Source organism: Typopeltis vanoorti, chromosome 13, assembly GCF_054136105.1.
Source record: "Typopeltis vanoorti isolate ZY-2024b chromosome 13, IOZ_Tvanoo_1.0, whole genome shotgun sequence".
NCBI lineage: Eukaryota > Metazoa > Arthropoda > Arachnida > Uropygi > Thelyphonidae > Typopeltis > Typopeltis vanoorti.
Window position 1 is genome coordinate 40,224,494 of NC_143561.1, and position 22,119 is coordinate 40,246,612.

Genomic DNA, 22,119 nt, shown 5'->3' on the forward strand with positions numbered 1-22,119 from the left:
TTTACTTGTTCTATAAGTTCTCCATTCGCAATGCAGTTGATATTTTCAATGTTTCTGCCTATTTTCATAGTCTCTGTTTTTTTAATGCTGACCTTCATACCATATCTATTACAACAATTATTCAATTTAGTCAGGGAATCTTGCAGACTTGTAGCGGATTTATTTAGAAGTATAATTTCGTCCGCATAAAGCAAAGAGCTGAGATTAACACCTCCAATTTTGATATCAGAACTTTTTTGACATTTTTTTTTATACACATTTCGTCATAATGTGATCCATATAGATAATGAATAACAGAGGGGGATAATATACATCTCTGTCTGACACCAGATTTAACATTAACGTTGCTTTTGGCTGTAGTTTCGTTTCCACCATCACGGTGACTTGCGCACATGCAGCAGTACTGTAGTGATGAGCGATACCGTGATTTTTCAATCACAGTACGAATTGATATTGCAGAATTTCTGCAATGTAATTTAGCGTGTGAAAGTTGCTTTCAAGTTGCGGTGGTGGATTATCCATGTTAGTAACACGGAGAAAAAAGACAGAAAATGTATTTCGGTAGAAGAAAAGCTGACAATTCTGCGACGTGTAAATTGGCATGCCGGAACATGTGTGCATTTAGCATAAGATCTTGGACTCTCCATGTCCACTTTGAACATGATAGTAAAAAAACTGGTCAAGCGTTGAACTCAATGCAAAGCAATCTGGTGCTAAGTCAAAAAAAAAGAAAAAACGAAAAGCAAAAACAATGAACAATTAAAGATTTTTTTAAATAGATAAATGTAAGTACATTGTAAATTCATTTATTTTCAGTTATTAAATTTTGTAATCTAGTATGTAGACACACATACTAGCAGTCATCTTTTAGCCTCTTTTTAATGTTTTTTTACATTTCCTGCTATTTGCACTTTTTTCCATCAGTCCCCTGAATAGCGTAAAAAAAGGGGTTTTACTGTATATTCCAAATTTGGTTGAATGATGTAATTTACAGTGGTTTCTACATTATGCATAATCCCCCCCCCCCCACACACACACATACTTTACTCCAATTGGAGTAAATTATGTGTGTGGGGGGGGGGATTAATCATAATGTAGAAACCACTGTAAACTATATAACTTAAGGTCCTCTGAAAAATATTTCAGAGGACCTTAAGTTATATAGTTTTTTTAATATACGAGGGTGTTCTGAAAAGTTCTCAGTCTAACAATGAAAAAATGAATTTATAATTTCAAAATTATTTTTATTTTTCAACATAATCTCCCTTAAGACTAATAGATTTACTCCAGCGATGCTCCAGTGTCATTATCCGTTCCCTGTAGTGGTTCTTAGTAAGATCTGGAAAATACTCCTCTACAGCTGCAATCACCTCTTGATTCGAAGAAAAACACTGACCATTGAGGAAGAGTTTTAGTTTTGGGAAAAGATAGAAGTCAGAGGGAGCCAAATCTGGGGAATAGGGTGGATGTACCAACAATTCATAGTGCAGATCCCTTAATTGCCAAAACACCTTTGTGGGCAGGTGCATTGTCCTGATGAAAGATGATTTTTTTCTTTTGCAGACCGGATTCTTTTCTCATGAATTTTTTCGCCTAGTCTGGTTAAAAGATCGGAATAATATTCCCCTGTTATTGTTTTACCCTTTTCAAGGTAATTAATAAACATAATACCTTTAGCATCCCAAAACACCTATGCCATGACCTTTCATGCTGATGGAACTGACTTTTTCTTCTTTGCCACTGAACAGCTGGCTTCTGTCCACTGTTTTGACTGCTGTTTGGATTCTGGTGTGTAATGGTGAATCCAAGTCTCATCCATTGTAATAAATCGACTCACAAAATCAGTTTTATTCTTGTTAAAACACTCGAAGAGATTTTCATGCGAGTGCATTTTTGATCTGCTGTGAGCAAGAGCATCCCAAAACACTGGTGCCATGACCTTTCCTGCTGGTGGAACCGATTTTGTCTTTTTTTGGTGATGAACAACCTGCTTCTGTCCACTGTTTTGATTGCTGTTTGGATTTTAGTGTGTAATGGTGAATGTTTTAGACGACATGTTTTAGACTTAATATTGAAACTATTCAAAATGGGAATTTTTTTTTTTATTTACATGCATTTTTCAAACTATCAAAAAATCTCTTTACACGAGGGTGGTGTGAAAAGTTCTCGGACTAACAATGAAAAACAAATTTATAATTTCAAAATTATTTTTATTTTTCAACATAATCTCCCTTAAGACTAATACATTTATTCCAGTGATGCTCCAGTGCCATTATCCCATCCCTGTAGTGATTCTCAGATCTGTAAAATATCTGCAGAGGGGTATTTTGCAGAAGATCTGCAAAATATCCTTCTACAGCTGCAATCACCTCTTGATTCGAAGAAAAACACTGACCATTGAGGAAGAGTTTTTAGTTCTGGGAAGACACAAGTCGGAGCCAAATCTGGGGAATAGGTGGATATTCCAACAATTCATAGTGCAGATCCCTTAATTTTCCCAATTCCAAAACACCTTCATGGGCAGGTGCACTGTCCTGATGAAAGATGATTTTTTTCTTCTGCAAACCAGGTCTTTTCTTGCGAATTTTTTTGTCTAGTCTGGTTAAAAGATCAAAATAATATTGCCCAGTTATTGTTTTATTCTTTTCAAGATAATTAATAAACAAAATACCTTTAGCATCCCTAAACACCGATGTCATGACCTTTCCTACTGATGCAACCTAGAGGCGCTGAACAACCGGCTTCTGTCCACTGTTTTGACTGCTGTTTGGATTCTGGTGTGTAATGGTGACTCCAAGTCTCATCCATAGTAATAAATCGATGCACAAAATCAGTTTTATTCTTGTTAAAATGCTCCAAGCACTCTTCAGAGATTTTCATGCGAGTGCGTTTTTGATCTGCTGTGAGCAAGTGCAGAATCCATCTTGCACAAAGCTTTTTCATTTGCAATTCTTCATGCAAAATATATCCTACACGTTCTTTTGAAATGCCTATAGTCTCAGCAATTTCATGCACTTTGATTCGCCCGTCATCCAATACCATATCGTGTGCTTGATATCAATGATTTCTGGTGTTGTCGCACTTTTTGGATCATCTTCAAGGCTGGTACAGCCACGTTTAAACTGCCCAGCCCATTTCTTAATTGTTGAAAACGAAGGAGAAGAGTGCCCATAAACTTTTATGAATTTCAAATGAATTTCTTTTGGGGTTAAACCTTCTTTTACAAAGAATTTTATAACCGCATGATTCTCAATTTTATCCATTTCAAGGGATACAGACATTTTTGCTTCAGACAGCTGTATAAAACAAACTACTTGATAGAATGACTTGTAATTTCATGTGGGTGCTTATGACAGAAGTACCAACTTAGAAAAAAAAAATTGCCGATAGTGTTGCAATCAATCGAAAGTGTCAAGGCTGAGAACTTTTAACTTGATCAACCATTCAAATGTTGTGACCTGTAGAGGTGCCAGCAAAGGTGAAGCACTTTTCTGTTTTCCAAGTGCTCTGGATTTTATAATTGGATTTAATGTTTCATGTTTTGCAGACTACAGACTCTGTTGAATAAAATCGATCAATTGATAATATCTGTCTTAGACTAAAACAGGAATTTTTGGTTCTAATGATGGTTGTAATAAGAGTAGTGCCAGTGACTTATTACAATGTCTACATTCACAGCTGTAACTCTTAATACTTCCAAACGATTCCTTAAAAGCCATTTTTCATTCATCCATGGATTGTATAGTTTCCTTACCATTTGTGATATATTTTAAATAAACTGTAGAATTACTTTTTTAATTATCATCATCATCATCAAATTCCTGCCATGTACCCTCAAGGGATGTACAGGATATGATAGTACTACATGAAAAAAATTACATCATTGCTAACTTCCTATCTACAATTTTCCTCCAAATCAGTCTGTTACTTGTCAAGATTCAACATTATCAGATCTTATATTTCTGTCGTCTAAGGCACTTTGTATCGTATCAATCCACCTATATCTTGGTCTTCCTCTGGGTCGTTTTGCTGCCAACTTGGCAGAAACACTTGTTTTGCTAATCTTTCCTCGCCCATTCTGTTCAAGTGACCATACCACCTGAGATTAGCTCTGTTAACACATTCCTGGATGCTGACAATGTCAAGTTCTTTCCTAATATCCTCATTTTTAATATGATATTGCCATTGATGCCATCTGTTCACGCCTATAATCTTTCTCAGGACTCTCATATCTGCAGTCTCTAGTCTTTGGTCAAGTGTTTTACTTCTGACCCAGCTCTCAGATCCATAAGTTAAAACTGGTTTGAAGACTGTCATAATGGAATAAGAGAGAAATTGTCATGAGACAATTTCTCTCTTATTCCACATGAATTTATTCAATTGTCTTCCCACTATACCAGCTTTGCTGATTCTGTTGTCTATTTCTATATTTAATTTACCATCTTCACTAAAAATCGTGATTAATTAGCTTAAATGTTTTACTTGTTCTATAAGTTCTCCATTCGCAATGCAGTTGACATTTTTGTGATTCTGCCTATTTTCATTGTCTGTCTTTTTATTGCTGACCTTCATACCATATCTATTACAACAGTTATTCAATTTAGTCAGAGAATCTTGCAGACTTGTAGTGGATTTATTTAGAAATATAACATCATCTGCATGAAGCAAAGAGCTGAACATCTCCAATTTTGATATCATGTTTAATACCACTTTCCTTCCTAATGTGATCCATATAGATAATGAATAACAGAGAGGATAATGTACATCCTTGTCTCACACGAGATTTAACATTAAACCATCTTCCTGTACTTCCTTCAATCCAACTGCTGACTTAAAACTCAAATACAGACTAAGTATTGCTTGGTATAATGCCCCATTGACACCATATAACTGCAGCGTATTGAATAGCTTCTCTCTTGTCACCTTGTCATATGCCTTTTCCAAATCAACAAAACTTAAATACAGATCTTTGTTATATTCAAATGCTTTCTCGACTATTTGTCATAAAGTGAAAATCTGATCCTGACAGCCTCTATTTGACCTGAATCCAACTTGTTCTTCACCAAGCTTTTCTTCCACAATTCTTCTCGACTGTTTCTCAAGTATACTTGCATAGATCTTGCCAGGAACACCCAGTAGGGAAATACCTCTGTAATTTTTGCATTTAGTATTATATATGGGTACTATGAGAGCTCTACTACAAATATTGGGAATTCGTCCCTCTGTCCAGGCTTTCTGAACTATGCAGTGCAGCCACTGTAAGACTCTTATACCACCATACTTCAGCATTTCTGGTCAAATATCATCTACTCCTGCTGCCTTTCCACATTTCAAGCCATTGATGGCTTTTTCTACTTCAAGTATGGATATGTATTCCTGACTGCATGCTTGGTCAGTGTTTTTTACCACTGTGCTGTGGTAAAATTTTTCGAAGTAATTACTCCATACTTCAAGGATAACTTTTTCATGTCACCTTTATCATCTCTAACTCCTTTTACAGCACTCTTTCCTCCATTCCTAAGCTTCTTCAACAACCTCTAGAATATTTTGCCACCTTTTTGATATTTATTTTCTATATTCTTGCCAAAGTCCTCCCATGACTTTTGTTTAGCTAGTTTTACACAGTGTTTAGCATTCTTGCTTTTGTCTCTGTATTCTCTAAGAGCACAAGCTGACTTAATTGCCAGGACCTTTTGATATGCTTTCTCCTTTTCCTTCACTGCCTCTTTAACTTCCTGTGTCCACCATGGAGTTCTAATTTTTCTATCCTTGCAGGCAACTTCACCACGTGCCCTCTCTAGCTGAATCAGTCCGGGCTTTCTTCAAGGCTTGCCACTGAATCTCGAAGGTTTGATTCCTGTTCTCAAACTCTTTCATTTTTTCCTTCAATAATCTTTGTGTATTTTAGTCTACTGTTCACATCTGAGAGCTGCTCAACTTTTATTCGCTTTAAAACTTTCTTACATGTCATTCTTTTCAATATGAAATTCAATTTTATCCTGCTCAAGACTAAATAGTGATCACTTCCAATTTCAAATCCTCTGTACACTCTGGTGTCCTGCACCAGGGAGAAAACATCGCTATCAACAATAACATAGTCAACGAGACTTTTCTAATTCATTGCCTCTTCTCTCTCCATGTGAATTTGTGCACATTTTTATGTTGGAACATGGTGTTAGTAATAACCAGTCCATGTCCTAAGCAGAAATCCAACAGATATTTGCCATTATTATTATTAACTTTGCTCTTTTCTCCAAATTTTCCCAAAATATTTTTGTATGTCTCACAATCATTTCCTACTCTGCTATTTAGATCCCTAACAAGGTCCAACTTTTCCTTTTTCATTGTGTCAGTTGCTTTTTCTAAAACCTCAAAAATTCTTCCACTTTTACATTAGTAGAACCTTCTGTGGGACCATAGGCACAAATAAGTCTCATTGTCCAGTTCCCCATTCTCATATTTGCCCACATTACTCTACTCAAGACTGACTGCCATTCAAGAAGATTAGACTCGTATTTTGTGTTGAATACTATGGCTACACCTTCTTTTCCTTGATTGTCATTGCCTGAATATAACACTTTGTATTTATTGCTCAGAAAGATCTCACCAGTTTTTGTCTTTTTTGTTTCAGTCACCCCTATTATGTCGATCTGGTACTTATCTAATTCCTCAGCTAGCTCTATTTCTTTGCCATTCAGGCTTCTTATGTTGATAGTACTGATTTTTAATTCTGATGTGATGTTGAGTTGGGGTGTGTTTTCAGATTTATTCCAGTAGCTGACCTTTCGCTGTTCGCACTGGTTCCCTGGCAAAACAACAGGGCCTTGTTTAACCGGGCGATGCCCCAGCTGGCATGAAATTTTGTCATGAATTAAAGAACATACATCTTACATAAACTTTTTGTATTATGAAAAATTTGGTCTTTCAGAGAACTATTCTTTAGGACCAAAAATTACATTGAAGGAACACTAAGATCATCTGTAAATCTGATTGACAGAGGTTTATGCACTCTCACAGGATATATAAAATTCGACACAGCAAGAAGCTACATAATGTAAAATGGAAAAATGACACGAAAGCCGTGCCAGAAGTGTAACTAGTTTAGCCAAAGTGAACCATCAGCAAACTTTGGTCCTGGAGAGTTGTCTATGTTATTAATCTGGTTGTGTAGGTTCTTTCATGAACCTATGTCAATCAGATCTGTAGATCGTGTTAGTCTTCTTTCAGTATACTTTGTGGTCCTTAACCCTACGGAGGTTGTGGTCAAAAATATTGCAGCATAGGTCGCATGTATCTGAGAGATACATTCATTACTAGTATATGCTAAAATGCGATGAAACTTAAAAAAAAAACACTGCAAATATAATACATGATTTATTTATTTTCAGTTACAATCTAGAAATTATTGAACAAAGAAACAAAGAAAAGAAAAACAACTAAACCAGTACTATACTGACATCGGAGTTCATGGCATCTCTCAGATACAATTTACTATCAAATATCACTTTCACATTCAACTCTATCATTCTCATCATCAGACATGAGTAACATTCGCTGAATCTCTTCAACATCTGATGGATTATCCAGTTAATATATTTTCCAGCCATTTTAACGGTAAATAAAAAAAAAAAAAAAAAAAAAAAAACAACTAAACCAATACTATACTGACATCGGAGTTCGCGATATCTCTCAGATACAATTTACTATCAAATATCACAAACCTTTCCATAACACGTGTTAAATTAAACCAAAACTGACCGCATAAACAGTGTGGAATATCACTCATAATATATGCATGTGCAGCTAGTCATGACCTCCAAGCTATACACTGGATATGTGTAAGAATATTTATATTAAACAATTTGTTTGTATCTTTCAGATCAGCCACGACCTCTGCAGGGTTAAGAATAGTTCTGTGCAAGATTTATGTTTATGTAAATCTCATTTTCATGTAATAAGTGTTATTATATATAAGCATGTTTTTAGAAGTTGAAAAATGTTTCACTGTTTCCATTACATACAGTTACTTTGTATAGCTTGTAAATTATGTTCAAAATTGTAACATGTGATCTGCTTTCATAATATATTGGATCTTTTGTGCATAATTGTATTTGTCCCTGAAAAATAGACTAACTAGAGAATGTATACCTTGACCAGTATAGTAGACTATAGATTCAGGATTAACCTCCTTATTGTTATCAAAAATGAATGTATATAAAAAATTGTTATAACTGGCCAGAAAGTCTAACACAAAACAACACAAAATTAAATTTCCTGAGGTTTATATATATTTGTAGCAGCTTCAAAAAAAAAGTGATTTAATAAGGAATTAAGTTTGAAGATAATGTATTATTATATGCAGTATGAAACTTCTACTACTTAAATTTTTGAAGTCTAAAACATAAAACTTTTGCTTATCATTTACTATACTTCAATGTGGGCAGTCTGTCCTTTTTTGTCTGTCAATTGGATTTTTTTTCCCCTTTCCATTTTCTTGCTAATTTTGTTATTTTTATTTTAATCCATTCTAATACTTATTCCATTCAGATTTTTATCTCTTTGTTCATGAGTTGTAACTGATATTGTTCACAAATGTTTTCATTGTTTTATTAACTATTTTGCTTGACAAATTTCATTTCACATATTTTTGTTGTTTCTATTCTTGTTTTATACACAAGTTAATATTGGTGGGACTACTGATTTATGGATACTTTGTTTCTTTTGTTAGATATTTATTTTTTCCCATATAGAATATCTCCTAATATCATGACTATTGATATTTGATTAGTCTTCAGGAATTGTTCTTTTCCTTCTCTTTGTTATCTTTTCACTTTTGACAATTATTCCTAGATATTTAAATTTCATTTGCTTAAGGTTTAAAGCTGTATAACTGAGAAGAGACCGCCACATAGCCTTTAAAGGAATGCGGAGAACCGACCAGGGCTTCTGACTTAATGTCCAATCCTCACCTTCTCGTGGTGCCCTGTTGGGTATCTACCTGGATACTGAACGAACGAGGATGGGCTGGCAATTTGGGATTTAGCTGACCAAATTGTATTCTTATTGGCTTAAACCTATATAGAAAATGATGGTACAACATGACAAAATTTCATGCTGCCTGGGGCGTCGCCCGGTTAAACAAAGCCCCCGTCATTTTTGCCAGGGAACCAGGGCAAACAGCGAAAAGTCAGCTACTGGAACAAATCTGAAAGCACATCCCAACTCAACATCACATCAGAGTTAAAGATCGGTACTATCAACACAAGATGCCTGAATGGCAAAGAAATGGAGCTAGCTGAGGAATTAGATAAGTACCAGATCGACATAATACGGGTGACTGAAACAAAAAAGACAAAAACTGTCGAGATCTTTCTGAACAATAATTACAAAATGTTATATTCAGGAAATGACAATCAAGGAAAAGAAGGAGTAGTCATAGTATTCAACACAAAATACGAGTCTAATCTTCTTGAATGGCAGGCAGTCTTGAGTAGAGTGATGTGGACAAATATCAGAATGGGGAATTGGACAATGAGACTTATTTGTGCCTATGGTCTCACACAAGGTTCTACTAAGGTAGAAGTGGAGGAATTTTTTGATGATTTAGAGAAAGCAACTGACACAATGAAAAAGGAAAAGTTGGGATCTAAACAGTAGAGTAGGAAATGGTTGTCAGCCATACAAAAATATTTTGGGAAAATTTGGAGAAAAGAGCATAGCCAATAATAATGGCAAATACCTGTTGGATTTCTGCTCAGGACATGAACTGGTTATTACTAACACCATGTTCCAACATAAAAATGTGCACAAATTCACATGGAGAGAAGAGGCAAGGAATAAGAAAAGTCTCACTGCTTATGTTGATAGTGGTGTTTTCTCCCTGGTGCAGGACACCGGAGTGTACAGAGGATTTGAAATTGGAAGCTATCACTATTTAGCCTTGAGCAGGATAAAATTGAATTTCATATTGAAAAGAATGACATGTAAGAAAGTTTTAAAGCGAATAAAAGTTGAGCAACTCTCAGATGTGAACTGTAGACTAAAATACACAAAGATTATTGAAGAAAAAAGGAAAGAGTTTGAGAACAGGAGCCAAACCTTTGAGATTCAGTGGCAAGCCTTGAAGAAAACCCTGATTGATTGAGCCAGAGAGGCATGTGGTGAGGTTGTCTGCAAGGATAGAAAAATCAGAAACCCATGTTGGACACAGGAAGTTAAAGAGGCAGTGAAGGAAAAGAAGGAAGCATGTCAAAAGTTCCTGGCAAATAAGTCAGCTTATGCTCTTCTAGAATACAGAGACAAATGTAAAAAAGCTAAAAACTGTGTAAAACTAGCTAAACAAAAGTCATGGGAGAACTTTGGCAAGAATATAGAAAATAAACATCAAGAAGGTGGTAAGATATTCTGGAGGTTTTTGAAGAAGCTTAGAAACAGACGAAAGAGTGCTGTAAAAGGAGTTAGAGATGATAAAGGTGACATGAAAACAGGAGAAAAAGATATCCTTGAAGTATGGAGTAATTACTTCGAAAAATTGCTAAATGAAACAAGCAGTGATAGCACAGTGGTAAAAAAAAACGCTCAACAGGCATGCAGTCAGGAATACATGTCCATACTTGAAGTAGAAAAAGCCATCAAAGGCTTAAAATGTGGAAAGGCAGCAGGAGTAGATGATATTCGACCAGAAATGCTGAAGTATGGTGGTATGAAAGCCTTACAGTGGCTGCACTGCAGAGTTTAGAAAGCCTGGACAGAGGGATGAATTCCCAATGATTGGAGTAGAGCTCTAATAGTACCCATATATAAAAAGAGAAATAAAACTGAATGTGAGAATTACAGAGGTATTTCCCTACTGAGTGTTCCTGGCAAGATCTACGCAAGTATACTTGAGAAACGGTTGAGAAGAATTGTGGAAGAAAAGCTTGGTGAAGAACAAGCTGGATTCAGGTGAAATAGAGGCTGTCAGGATCAGATCTTCACTTTAAGACAAATAGTTGAGAAAGCATGGGAATATAACAAAGATCTGTATTTAAGTTTTGTAGATCTGGAAAAGGCATATGACTAGGTGCCAAGAGAGAGAAGCTATTCCAAATGCTGCAGTTATATGGTGTTAATGGGGCATTATATCAAGCAATACTTAGTCTGTATTTGAGTTGTAAGTCAGCAGTTAATTGAAGGAAGTACAGGAAGATGGTTTAATGTTAAATCTGGTGTGAGACAAGGATGTACATTATCCCCTCTGTTATTCATTATCTATATGGATCACATTATGAAGGAAAGGGGTATTAAACATGATATCAGAATTGGAGATGTTAATGTCAGCTCTTTGCTTTATGCGGATGATGTTATACTTCTAAATAAATCCACTACAAGTTTGCAAGATTCCTGATTAAATTGAATAACTGTTGTAATAGATATGGTATGAAGGTCAGCATTTTAAAGGGAAAGACAATGAAAATAGGTAGAGTTGTTGAAAATGTCAACTGTGTTGTGAACGGGGAACCTGTGAAACAATTACAACATTTCAGCTACTTAGGCACGATTTTTAGTGAAGATGGTAAATTAAATATAGAAATAGACAACATAATCAGCAAAGCTTGTAGGAAGTCAATTGAATAAATTCATATGGAATAAGAAAGATATTAGTTGGAACTCTAAATCAGCTGTATACAAGACAGTTTTAACTTATGGATCTGAGAGCTGGGTTAGGAGTAAAACACTTGACCAAAGACTAGAGACCGTAGATATGAGAGTCCTGAGAAAGATTAGAGTCATGAACAGATGGCATCAGTTGCAATTTCATATTAAAAACAAGGATATTAGGAAAGAACTTGATATTGTTATCATCCAGGAATGCATTGGTAGAGCTAATCTCAGGTGGTATGGTCACTTAAACAGAATGGGTGAGGAAAGATTAGCAAAACAAGTGTTCTCTGTTGGCAGGAAAACGACCCAGAGGAAGACCAAGATATAGGTGGATTGATACGGTACAATGTGCTTTAGAAGATAGAAATATAAGATCTGATAATGATAATATTGGAGTCTTAACAAGTAACAGGCTGATTTGGAGGAAAATTGTAGATAGAAAGTTAGTAATGATATAAATTTTTCATGATGTACTATCATATCCTGTACACCCCCCCCCCCCCTGAGGGTACATGTGAGGAATTTGCTGATGATGATGACGATGACTTCCCGTATTTTTCCATGTAGTTCCAGTTTACATCTTATTAACTCTTTGGCAGTTATCATTATTTTCAATTTCTCTGTTAACATTTTCATGTTACAACTGCTTTGCATCTAATTTAAATAATTGCCTTTGGAGGTTGTCTTCATTTCCTGCAAGTAACATTACATGCCCAGCATATCCAATAAACTTGAATTTATTTTTATTCTATTTAATTTCCATATCTTCAGTTTTCTGAATTTCAATCAATGATTATGTTAAATTAAAATGGACTTAAAGAGCACCTTTTTAAACCCTTTCCTTATAGAGAGTTACTGCATGTTTGTATTGCTATATTATTACAGTAACCTCCACAGAGTTGGCGACTCATCATGGAGGACCCACTTAACTAACAACATAATAAGAATTCAGCAGTAGGAACTGATGGGATATCAGCATCAATGCTAAAAGTGTGTTCGGCTGAACTGGCTATTTCTTTGACCAGATAATTTGAGTCTCAGAACAAGAAGGTTTCATAGGAGTGGAAAGGGCATATGATAATCCTATTGCACAAGGGTGGTACAAAGACTGATGTATCCGGCTATCAACCTAGCAGTATCTCTGGAGTGGTGGTTAAGATTTTGAAAAGTTGTTAGGCTTTGCATTTAGAAATGGGTTGACAAAGAATCTCTACTTTGCAATGAACAGCATGAGTTACTAAGGGAAGGTCATGTTTGAACTACTTGCTCACACTCTATAGTAATGTCACCATTGAGTTAAACAAGGGGGAATGGGTACATCATGATACTCTTTTGGATTTTGCTAAGGCTTTTGACAGAATATAGCATGGAAGACTGTTGTATAAATTGGAGAATATGAGATTGGATTATAAAATATTAGTGTGGATAAGAGGATGACCGATTTGGGCATCCTCTTATTCACAGCATCCTTAGGTTATCAAAAAAGTGGTACAGTAGCGAACAAATTAATCCAAACAAGAGCCGAATTTTCACCAAATTTTTGTTTTTTTTATTTTTTTTTTGTTTTTTCAGTTCACAATAGTTTTGGTTTCTTTTTCTATTTTCAATTTTGGTTTTAAGTTGACTATTTTGGTTGAGTTCTGCGTGTTTCTCTGTCTCTACAATGTTTATTGATAATGTGCATTTTTAATAATGTCAGAAGTTGACATTCATAATGCTTTATTCATTTTGTGTAGCTATAAAATGTATACATCTCCAAGAAAGTGTGTTCAAAAATATGTACTCTTTCTCAGCACACAACTCATGACTCAAAGACAAATTCCAACAAGCGTGGTGTTGATTTGAGTACTATTAATGCAATTTTAAAGAGATTTAGAGAGACAGATACCTTTTCTCCTGAAAAGGTATCTGTCTTCTTTTCAGATATCTTTTCTGAAGGGTATCTGAAAAGGTATCCTTTTCAGATAAACTTACTCAAGGCAAAATAAATCCAAGATTGTCTGTTGTAGACTTAAACAGAGATTTGGCAGCTAGTGGGATTAATGTTTCTGACATGACAGTCTGTCAAAAATTGTTGGAAGCAGGACAGACTGCTCACAGACCAAAAAAAAAAAAAGAAACAACTGTTGATGAAGGCTATGCAGGATAGGAGGTTCTAGTGGACAAAAGTGTACAAAGATTGGACTGTTGAGAACTGGAAGACGGTCATTTTCCCAGATGAGAGCAATTTCTTTGTCCAAGGAGAGCAAGCACCCTATGTTTGCAAATTAGCAGCTGAGAAGACTTCTCTCGCCCACCTTCAACAAGCTCCTTAAACACTCAGCTTTACTGTATGTGTAAAACAACCCTTCTGGAATTGTTTTATACACACGATACAGGATCACTTGTGCCTGTTGACAGTGTGATGACACAGCAGTAATTTATTATGTATTTTATATAATAGAAAATATATTATGTATTTTCTCCAATACATAAAAATATTGGAGAAAAGAGCAGTCCCACAGATCCAGAAAGATAAAGAACTCATCTTCTCACTCCATGTCATACTTCAAAAAAAAATGAAAGAGTTCCTCAAAAATCACACCATCCAATTGCTTCAGTGGCCAGGTAACTCTCCTGACATTAAACTAATAGAAAATTTGTGGCCATAGTGAAAAAGAGATTTAGAAAATTAAATTGTAATACAGAGGATAACTTAATACAATTCATTATAAAGTATGGTTTCAAGGTGCAGAAATCAAATGTGTTCTACATTGGTAGAGTCCTCCATGCCTGAGCGAATTAATGAACTTAGGAATAGAGGAGCACATATAAATGATTAGGTAAAGTTGGAGTGTAATTTTTGTACTTATTTTCTTGCAAAATTAAAATTTTCCTTTAAAATGTTGAATTGGATTTAAACAGTATTGATGCTTACACAGATTGATAAGAAAATAACTATTTATTAACTTAAAAGTTAATATTTCGCTGGTATTATATCCAGCATCTTCAGAGCACACAAAGTTTGTTACAAATGCGAGACAACCCCAATTCGGTGTAACAGTGGGGCTAGTATAAGTAATTGCAGCGTGCAACACAAGACTAAAATCCTAACATGGCGCCATCTAAGTTTAAAAAAAAAAAAAAAAAAAAGTAGTCCAAAGTTTTGAAAAAAATATAGTAGTCCTTGAAAGTTTTTAAATAAATAAAATTAAAATAAATAAATATTAATTTGGTCTTAGGATGACTGTCTCCCAAATGTTTGGTAGATTTATACAGCCATACTTGTTAAGGTTTGGAGTATGTTTTAAGGCTTCTGTTGATTCCAGGAACAACCTCTCTGATTTGTAGAAGTTTCTGTGCAGCACTTTTGTTTTTTTCCAATTGATCCTGTGTGCTGGTGTATCCAAAGCATGGTCTGCCAGACCCGACATGCCATAGCGAAAGTGCCAGAGATATTTTTTGTGTTCACTGAGGCGGATGTCCACAGTTCTTCTTGTCTGTCCATAGTAGGCTCGATGACAAGAACAGACTTCATAGACTCCTGGATGTGATAAAGGAGTGAATCTGTCCTTAGGTGAACGGATGAGAGTTGCCAATTTCACATAAGGTTTAAATACGGTGTGCAGTTGGTGTTTGTTAAGCACCCTAGATATCTTTTCAGATGTGCTTTTGATGTACGGGATGGTGATAGTTTTGTTGTAGTCTTCTGTGATATAGTGTGTGTGTGTGTGGGGGGATTTCTGGGTAGCATTTAGTATTTTGTGTATCGTATGGGGATTATAGCCATTGGTTAGGAAGGTGTGGCACAGGTGAGAAAGTTCAGCAGTGAGAGCAATGTCATTGGAACAGATTACTCTAGCTCTATGGGTTAGCGTTTTTAAGATACCATATTGTTGAGAATGGTGATGGTGTGATTATTTGTGTAAATATCTCCCTGTATGTGTGTGGTTTTCTATAAACTGAAAATGATAAGGAACCTTCTGGAAGATGTGTGATCATTGTGTCCAAGGAGGGCAGGCAGTCATTGGCTTCTAGTTCCATTGTAAAGTGGATTTTAGGGTGCTGGCTATTTAGATGCACTAAAAATGTATTCAATGTGTCTGGGCCATGTGGCCAAATAGCAAACACATCATCAACATAGTGTTGCCAGAGACTAGGTTTGAGAGTGGCTGTGTTGATAGCTAGATTTTCCAGATGTTCTATGTAGAAGTTGACTAAGGGGGGAGGGAGAGAAAGGGGGGATCCCATAGCTGTCCCATCTAATTGCTTGTATATTTTCCCTTTCCATGTAAAATAAGTCTCTTGGCTACACTACATTGATGATGTGTTTGCTATTTGGCCAATGTGTTTCACTCACCCACTGCCTTCCATGTAAAAAAATCTACTCCTTGCACACCCTTCTTTCACCACGTCTTTACAATTCAAGGGATAGCCTTGCATTCATTCAATGACTCTCTCCACTCCTTTTATAATAATCCCTCCTTTATTAATCTGGTAAAATCCCTTAACTATCTTGAAGGTCTATCGTATCACCTATTTTTTTCTCCTATTCTCTAAGCTTTGCAATCTACATTCTTTCAACTGCCTTGTATAATTGGCACTCCATAGTACTGATATCACCTTGGTTATTCATCTCTGGATCGTCTATTTTCATTTCAGAGTGAAAACAAGGCAACCAAATCTGAGCACGATGGTTTATGTGTGTTCTGATCAATGCCTGATGTAGAGACACCATCTCCTTATTCATACATGCCAATCTACTTTTTATCATATCAGCAGTATGATGTACAGTCTTTGCAATGTGTTCTTGAACACCCTATGATCCCATATCTCATCCACTTTGTGAGGAAATCACATCTTGGGTGTGTGTGTGTGTGTGTACTCCATTGAAACAAATACATATATATATACATGTGTGTGTGTCTTTGTTTCAATAATTTGGTTTGTCATGCTAGTACCTTCAGGGCAGCCTGTTATTGGATTTTGAGAGCTTTCTCTGAGTGAAAAACATAAATATTGGTTAATATTTATTAATATTCCTTTGTTATATCACTTTTGTTTCTGCTTTAAAAACAAAAATTCAGATGTTATTCCCTTCATATTCCATTTGTTGGGATCTGTCATTTCTTAAAGGTATGTTTAATTACATTTCAGTTTCTTTACCTCCATATTTTAACATTTCATCAAAATTCCACCAGTTTCTAGCTGATTTCCAATTTTTCAGTTTTGAGGAAGACTGTTATTTAGATTATGTGCATGTTTAATCTGGCTCTTATATTTTTTATATTATTTCTTCTTTGCCTTCATGTAATTTTGTAAAATAATTTTCCCACTTCTCTTTCTTTGACTGATATATTTATTCATAGATTTCTTTTCTTTGATTTCATATCATTCTCGATTCTCATTGCTGTGTTCTGTATGTCGTGTTCCAACATTTTTTTTTTTTTTAATAAGTATTATTTTGTGATTTATTTCATTTCTTATTTGTTATTCTTCATATTTTGGCTATATTAGTGTTGTAAATGTTTATTAAATGCCTCTTTTTTTTTCCTTTTTTTTTTCCGATTGTGCTTTTATTTCTTGAGTATACCAGAGTTTCATTTTGTTTTTCAGTTTCAAGTCCTTTATTGTTTCATATACTGCTTATTTAATGTTTAATTTCCAATAAGAATCTATATCTCAATGACTGGTAAAATTTTTTTTTAAAAAAATGCTTTGTTTTAATATAAGTGGAAATTTTATAATAATTTTATTTTTATTATGAAGCTTCAAAAGCTGTGGACTGTTTACTTGATTCTCCATGGTCATCAGGGAAAGAAAAAGATATCAGCTTCACCACCCGAGAATCTGTGGCTTCTTTCATGGACCAGTAAGTGTTTTTCTGTGAGATACTTCAAGTATGAAATAAAAGTAAAATAAAACAGTAAACTGAAATAATTGCCAAGTCAAAACATTTATGGAACTCGGTTTACCAACCTTACTCTTTAGTAGTATCTTTTGATTCCATTCATTTGCTCTTTCATTCTTGTACTCTTCATGCATTTGTTTACTACTTGACTCTTTTATAGTATTTTTTTTTTTGCCTTTCTGCAGTTTTTGCTTGTTTTCATGGAAGTATGAAGCTAGTTTATATTGCCAGTAACTTCCTGAAAAGAAGTTTTCAAAACATGAAACTTTTTTATGACAGTCTTGCCCATGATTATTTGTAAACCTATTTCATATTAGTGCTAAGGTGAACTATAAATTAGATAATCCAGAACCTCCTCTCTAGAGACCAAACATTACTTTTTAAGCTGCTTCAAATCTCCAATAAGCAGAATGGTTTCACCAGAAATTGAATGCCATTTCTTATCTAAAGAGATTCAAATTCATAGAATTTGAATTAATCGGTATGCTGGAGAATAGAGATGCTATCCATTCAGCCAACAAAATGGACAATTCAGTTATACAGTCAGTTCTCACTATAACAAACTCTTGGGGACCACAGGAACAGTTTGGAGTGGATCATTTGCTTTAATGAACTTCCTCGAGTATAACAATGTCTGTGGTGCTTCAGTTGGGACTTTCAGCAAGATATAACTGAATATCATATCGAAAAGTGTGTAAGAAAGGTTTTAAAGAGAATCAACTTGAACACTTTTGGAGGTAAACTGTAGACTTAAATATTCAAATATTATTCAAGAAAAAATGAGAGTTGGAAAGCAAGAAACAGTCCTTAGAGGCCCACTACTGGAATTCTCCAGTTTTTTTTCCAGTATCTGATTCTTATTCTCCCTGCTTCCCTGAATTGAAACAGCAGAGACCTTGTTTAACTGGGCCACACTGCAGCTAGTACAATTTAGGTCTTTGATATTTTGATTTTACGCTTACTCACCGGCTACTAAATGGCATACATTTCTATTGCCAAGAGCTGCCACATTTTTTAGTGACAAATGATATATTAGTTATTTTTCATTTGTTTCTCAGTCCAGAAAAAAAAAAGTTCATATGCTCTTCATCCATTGCTCACATAGCATCTGATTCTTCTTCACCATTCTGTCTGTTTTAAAAATTATATTGATTGTTTATCTGGAAAAAAGGTAGATATTCAAGTGAGGACTAAATTGATTAAAATAATCAATTTTAAAATAAAAATTTACTTTTTTTCTGTCTCTTCTTTATTTTCTCCCCTTCATCACATTTTTGTTCATGTTCTTTTTTTTCTTCTCTTTTTGCTAATTGGATGTCAGTTCCATTTATGTATCCCAGGCAGCTTTTTTTGTCTTTGTGTGAGATAAGTAATCCTTTGCCCTCTTATTTATCTAAGGCATGATTAAAATTCAAGTAAAATATCTGTTCTATTCTTAAAAGTGTCTAAGCTTTTTGCCAAAAATATCTAAGGAGCACTGCAAGAAACCATAACTTGGTAGTCTGTTGGGAGGGGGAGCATAAGCTGTAGCCAAGAAATGTTCTAGAATTTTTGTAACAACGTTTTTATTAATTTCAGTTACCTCAGAGTATCTTTTGTATATCTCATTGCTTGAATTACATTAGTTCTAATTTAAATATGTGTATTTCATGTCTTGCAAAAAGAATGCACATCTGCCAAAAAAATTGTCTTTATGTTCCTAACCATGACATTTATTTCAAAACATCTAAGATCATAAGACAGAATTCTTAGTGTTATTAGCAGCTTGCAGCCTAATATTTAGTTGAATTCACTGCAAACTATTTTAAACTGGAACTTTCTTGGTAAAGCTGTAATAGCTTTCATATTATAATAGTGAATATGTCAGTACTTTGGTGTTTGTGTATAAATATGTAAAATATTAACAAATGATACAAAATTAAAAAAAGTATGAGAGAAAAGAGAAAGAAAATCTAAGAGTTGGATATGTGTGTGTGTGTGTGTGTGTGTATATATATATATATATATATATATATATATATATATATATATATATATATATAAACCAACCAACCAACCTTTATGTCATGGGAAATTTTTTGTAAAGGTTGTTTTTGTCTACTGTGGTGATGCTCATTATATGGTTCACCTGCTGTTCTCTTTCCAGCATTAAGTCTCAACCTATGGTTTTGGGATTGTTTCCTCTAGTTGCTGTAGTTTTTTCCTCATAATCATAAAGCAGACTTCAAATGCATTTGATAGTAAGTTTCATATGCTGTCCAAGTATGAATATGAATACGGGTAATTTGTGGAGTTCATGCTATTACTATTACAGGTGGACTTGTGATGGAATGCTATTATTATTATTATTATAGTACTTCACAAATATCTTTATTAGGCTGAATAAAAGAACACAAACAAATGAACACAGTGAGACAGGATTGATCATGCATCCAAGTTACAGATGTATGCAAGTTCCAACTGAATTTCAGAATATCCTAAACCTTTAATAAAAGCCAGGGGACATGGCTAAGACCAGGGACATGTTCATTGGCTTTTATTAAAGATTTAGGATATTTTAAATATGGCAAAGAACTATCTAGTTTGGTAGAGGTAAGATAAGGTGCATCAAGGAAAGTGAGGATTAAAAAAAAAAAAACTTTGTCTTTGATGTGTGGTTCCAATTATATGATTAAGGCTAAAATTTTATGTATTTTTAAACTGAAGGAAACAAATTTAAGGGATGAGACAATGAGGACTACTATTCTGTATATGCAAGTTCATGTGTCATTGTGCTTTGTCACAAAAGCATACATAGCATGTCAGCAGTTGAAAGTTTAGAACTATCTGAAAATGGAAGACTTAATTATCTGACCAAAAAAGTATTTATTCTTTAATTAGAAAACGAGGTCTTTTGTAAAAGCTGAGCAAAGGTTCATGCACTAGAATTCTTTCTTTTGGATGGGAGAGTTATGCCTTACAGGCAAGATAGTCAAAATATTTACATAACTGTTTTAACAAAAAGCCTTCCATGCTTTGCTGTTGCATTAAAATCATCTTGCCCTTCTTAATTTTTCACTTCCAGAGTTGAAGTGTCTGCAGCTTCAAATAGATTAATGTCCTCTAGAAGTTCTTGAATAGAATTGCATATTTATAAGTTCATCAAAAGAAAAATTAGCCATTGCAAAAAAAGAAAGGAGTGAAGAGAACCTCCAGCAACCTAAATTCTTCTTTGAGATTATCTACTACTTTCACATAAGATGAAGAACAGCTTATGGAAGATGAAAGAAATAAGTTGCAGTGTTTTGAACAGATTTTTGTTGCCACCTAATATTACACGTCTTTCAAAATCCGCAGAGCTTGCTTTTTCACTTTTTTTTTTATTTAATCCAATATGCTTCATGAACAGACCCTGCCTGGAATACTCAATAGGAAAAGATAATAGAAAGAATTGGAGTTCACATTAATCTATTACACATTCTGTATACAGAATTGCCATTCCTTATCTTAGAGGTCCTTCTTCAGAAAAACTATTACAAAAAATGATACTTTAATGCCTTATGGTCTTAGGACCTTAGTTGGAATTATAGCTGAAGCAGCTAACTACTACCATTATCATTTTACCAGCTTCTGTCTTCTTGAAATATTTTACGAGCAAACAGACAAATCTGTAAAAGGGGGGGAAAAAACTCCTCTAACACTGTCAAGAGGTGTATTAATCTCTGTCCTGTTTTGGGGGAAAGGCCTGGGTTTGAATCCTCAGTGGTATGAGAAATATCTTTGAAGCTGCATTCACTTTAAAGTTGAATGTATGTGAAATTAATGACACATTCATAATTGGCAGACATAATATAGAGTTATCTTATTGTTTAGCTTCCTCGTGATTAATTTTACACATTGTATCAGTTTCATCAGAGTTGAAAAGTAGACTGGTTGATCCTTTCTTTTAGTGTTGCACGGTGATCAGCATTCATTTTAGAAATTATGTACTTTACAACCATGTTATAAATAACTCTTAATTTCACGACGTTTCAATCTTCATATTAAGATCATCACCTGGAGCATATACAAATATACAGGACAAGTTGAGTTACATTACATACAGTAAGCTAGAGAAACAATGATTTGATCACAGGTTATACTACTGACATAACCTCTAGTGGAAAAAAAAAAAAAAAAAAAAAATGTAATTATTTAGAAACTACATCAAACTAAATTCTATTTATGATAACATGAATAAACATTCTTTCTTACAGATAGTTTTCTTTCAGTAACAATGAATGTCCTATTTCTAGCATTACAATTGTTATTTTTGATTTAGGATCCTGGATTATCTACAGTCCTGTTTATAGTTACTCTTAGAGAGGAAGGTTCTGTCGGCCGAATATGTGCCTTCCATATGTTTGGGATTTTTGGACCATCATTATTGTTCAGATTGGGGATGGTTGATAATAATCTTACAGGCTTCCTTAAATTTGTGTTCATACCATGTTTTGGTGTGATGTAGACAACTATTGCTTTCCCATTCAATTTATGTAAGGTGTTCAGGGCATGATCAGAAAGACCAGCTTCACCATAATCATTATATTTAATGTGTCATTTATGTT

The 22,119-nt window shown here is 34.5% G+C and overlaps 1 protein-coding gene across 1 annotated transcript in view; it reads left to right on the forward strand.

Annotated features, from left to right (window-relative positions):
• The window catches only part of Trp1 (translocation protein 1), a 147,209-nt gene that overhangs the window by 38,191 nt on the left and 86,899 nt on the right, over positions 1 to 22,119 (forward strand). Inside the window, exon 3 of the mRNA XM_090402552.1 lies at positions 17,392 to 17,494. Within this exon, the coding sequence (XP_090258678.1) occupies positions 17,392 to 17,494 (103 nt within the window). The remainder of the gene's footprint in view (positions 1 to 17,391; positions 17,495 to 22,119) is intronic.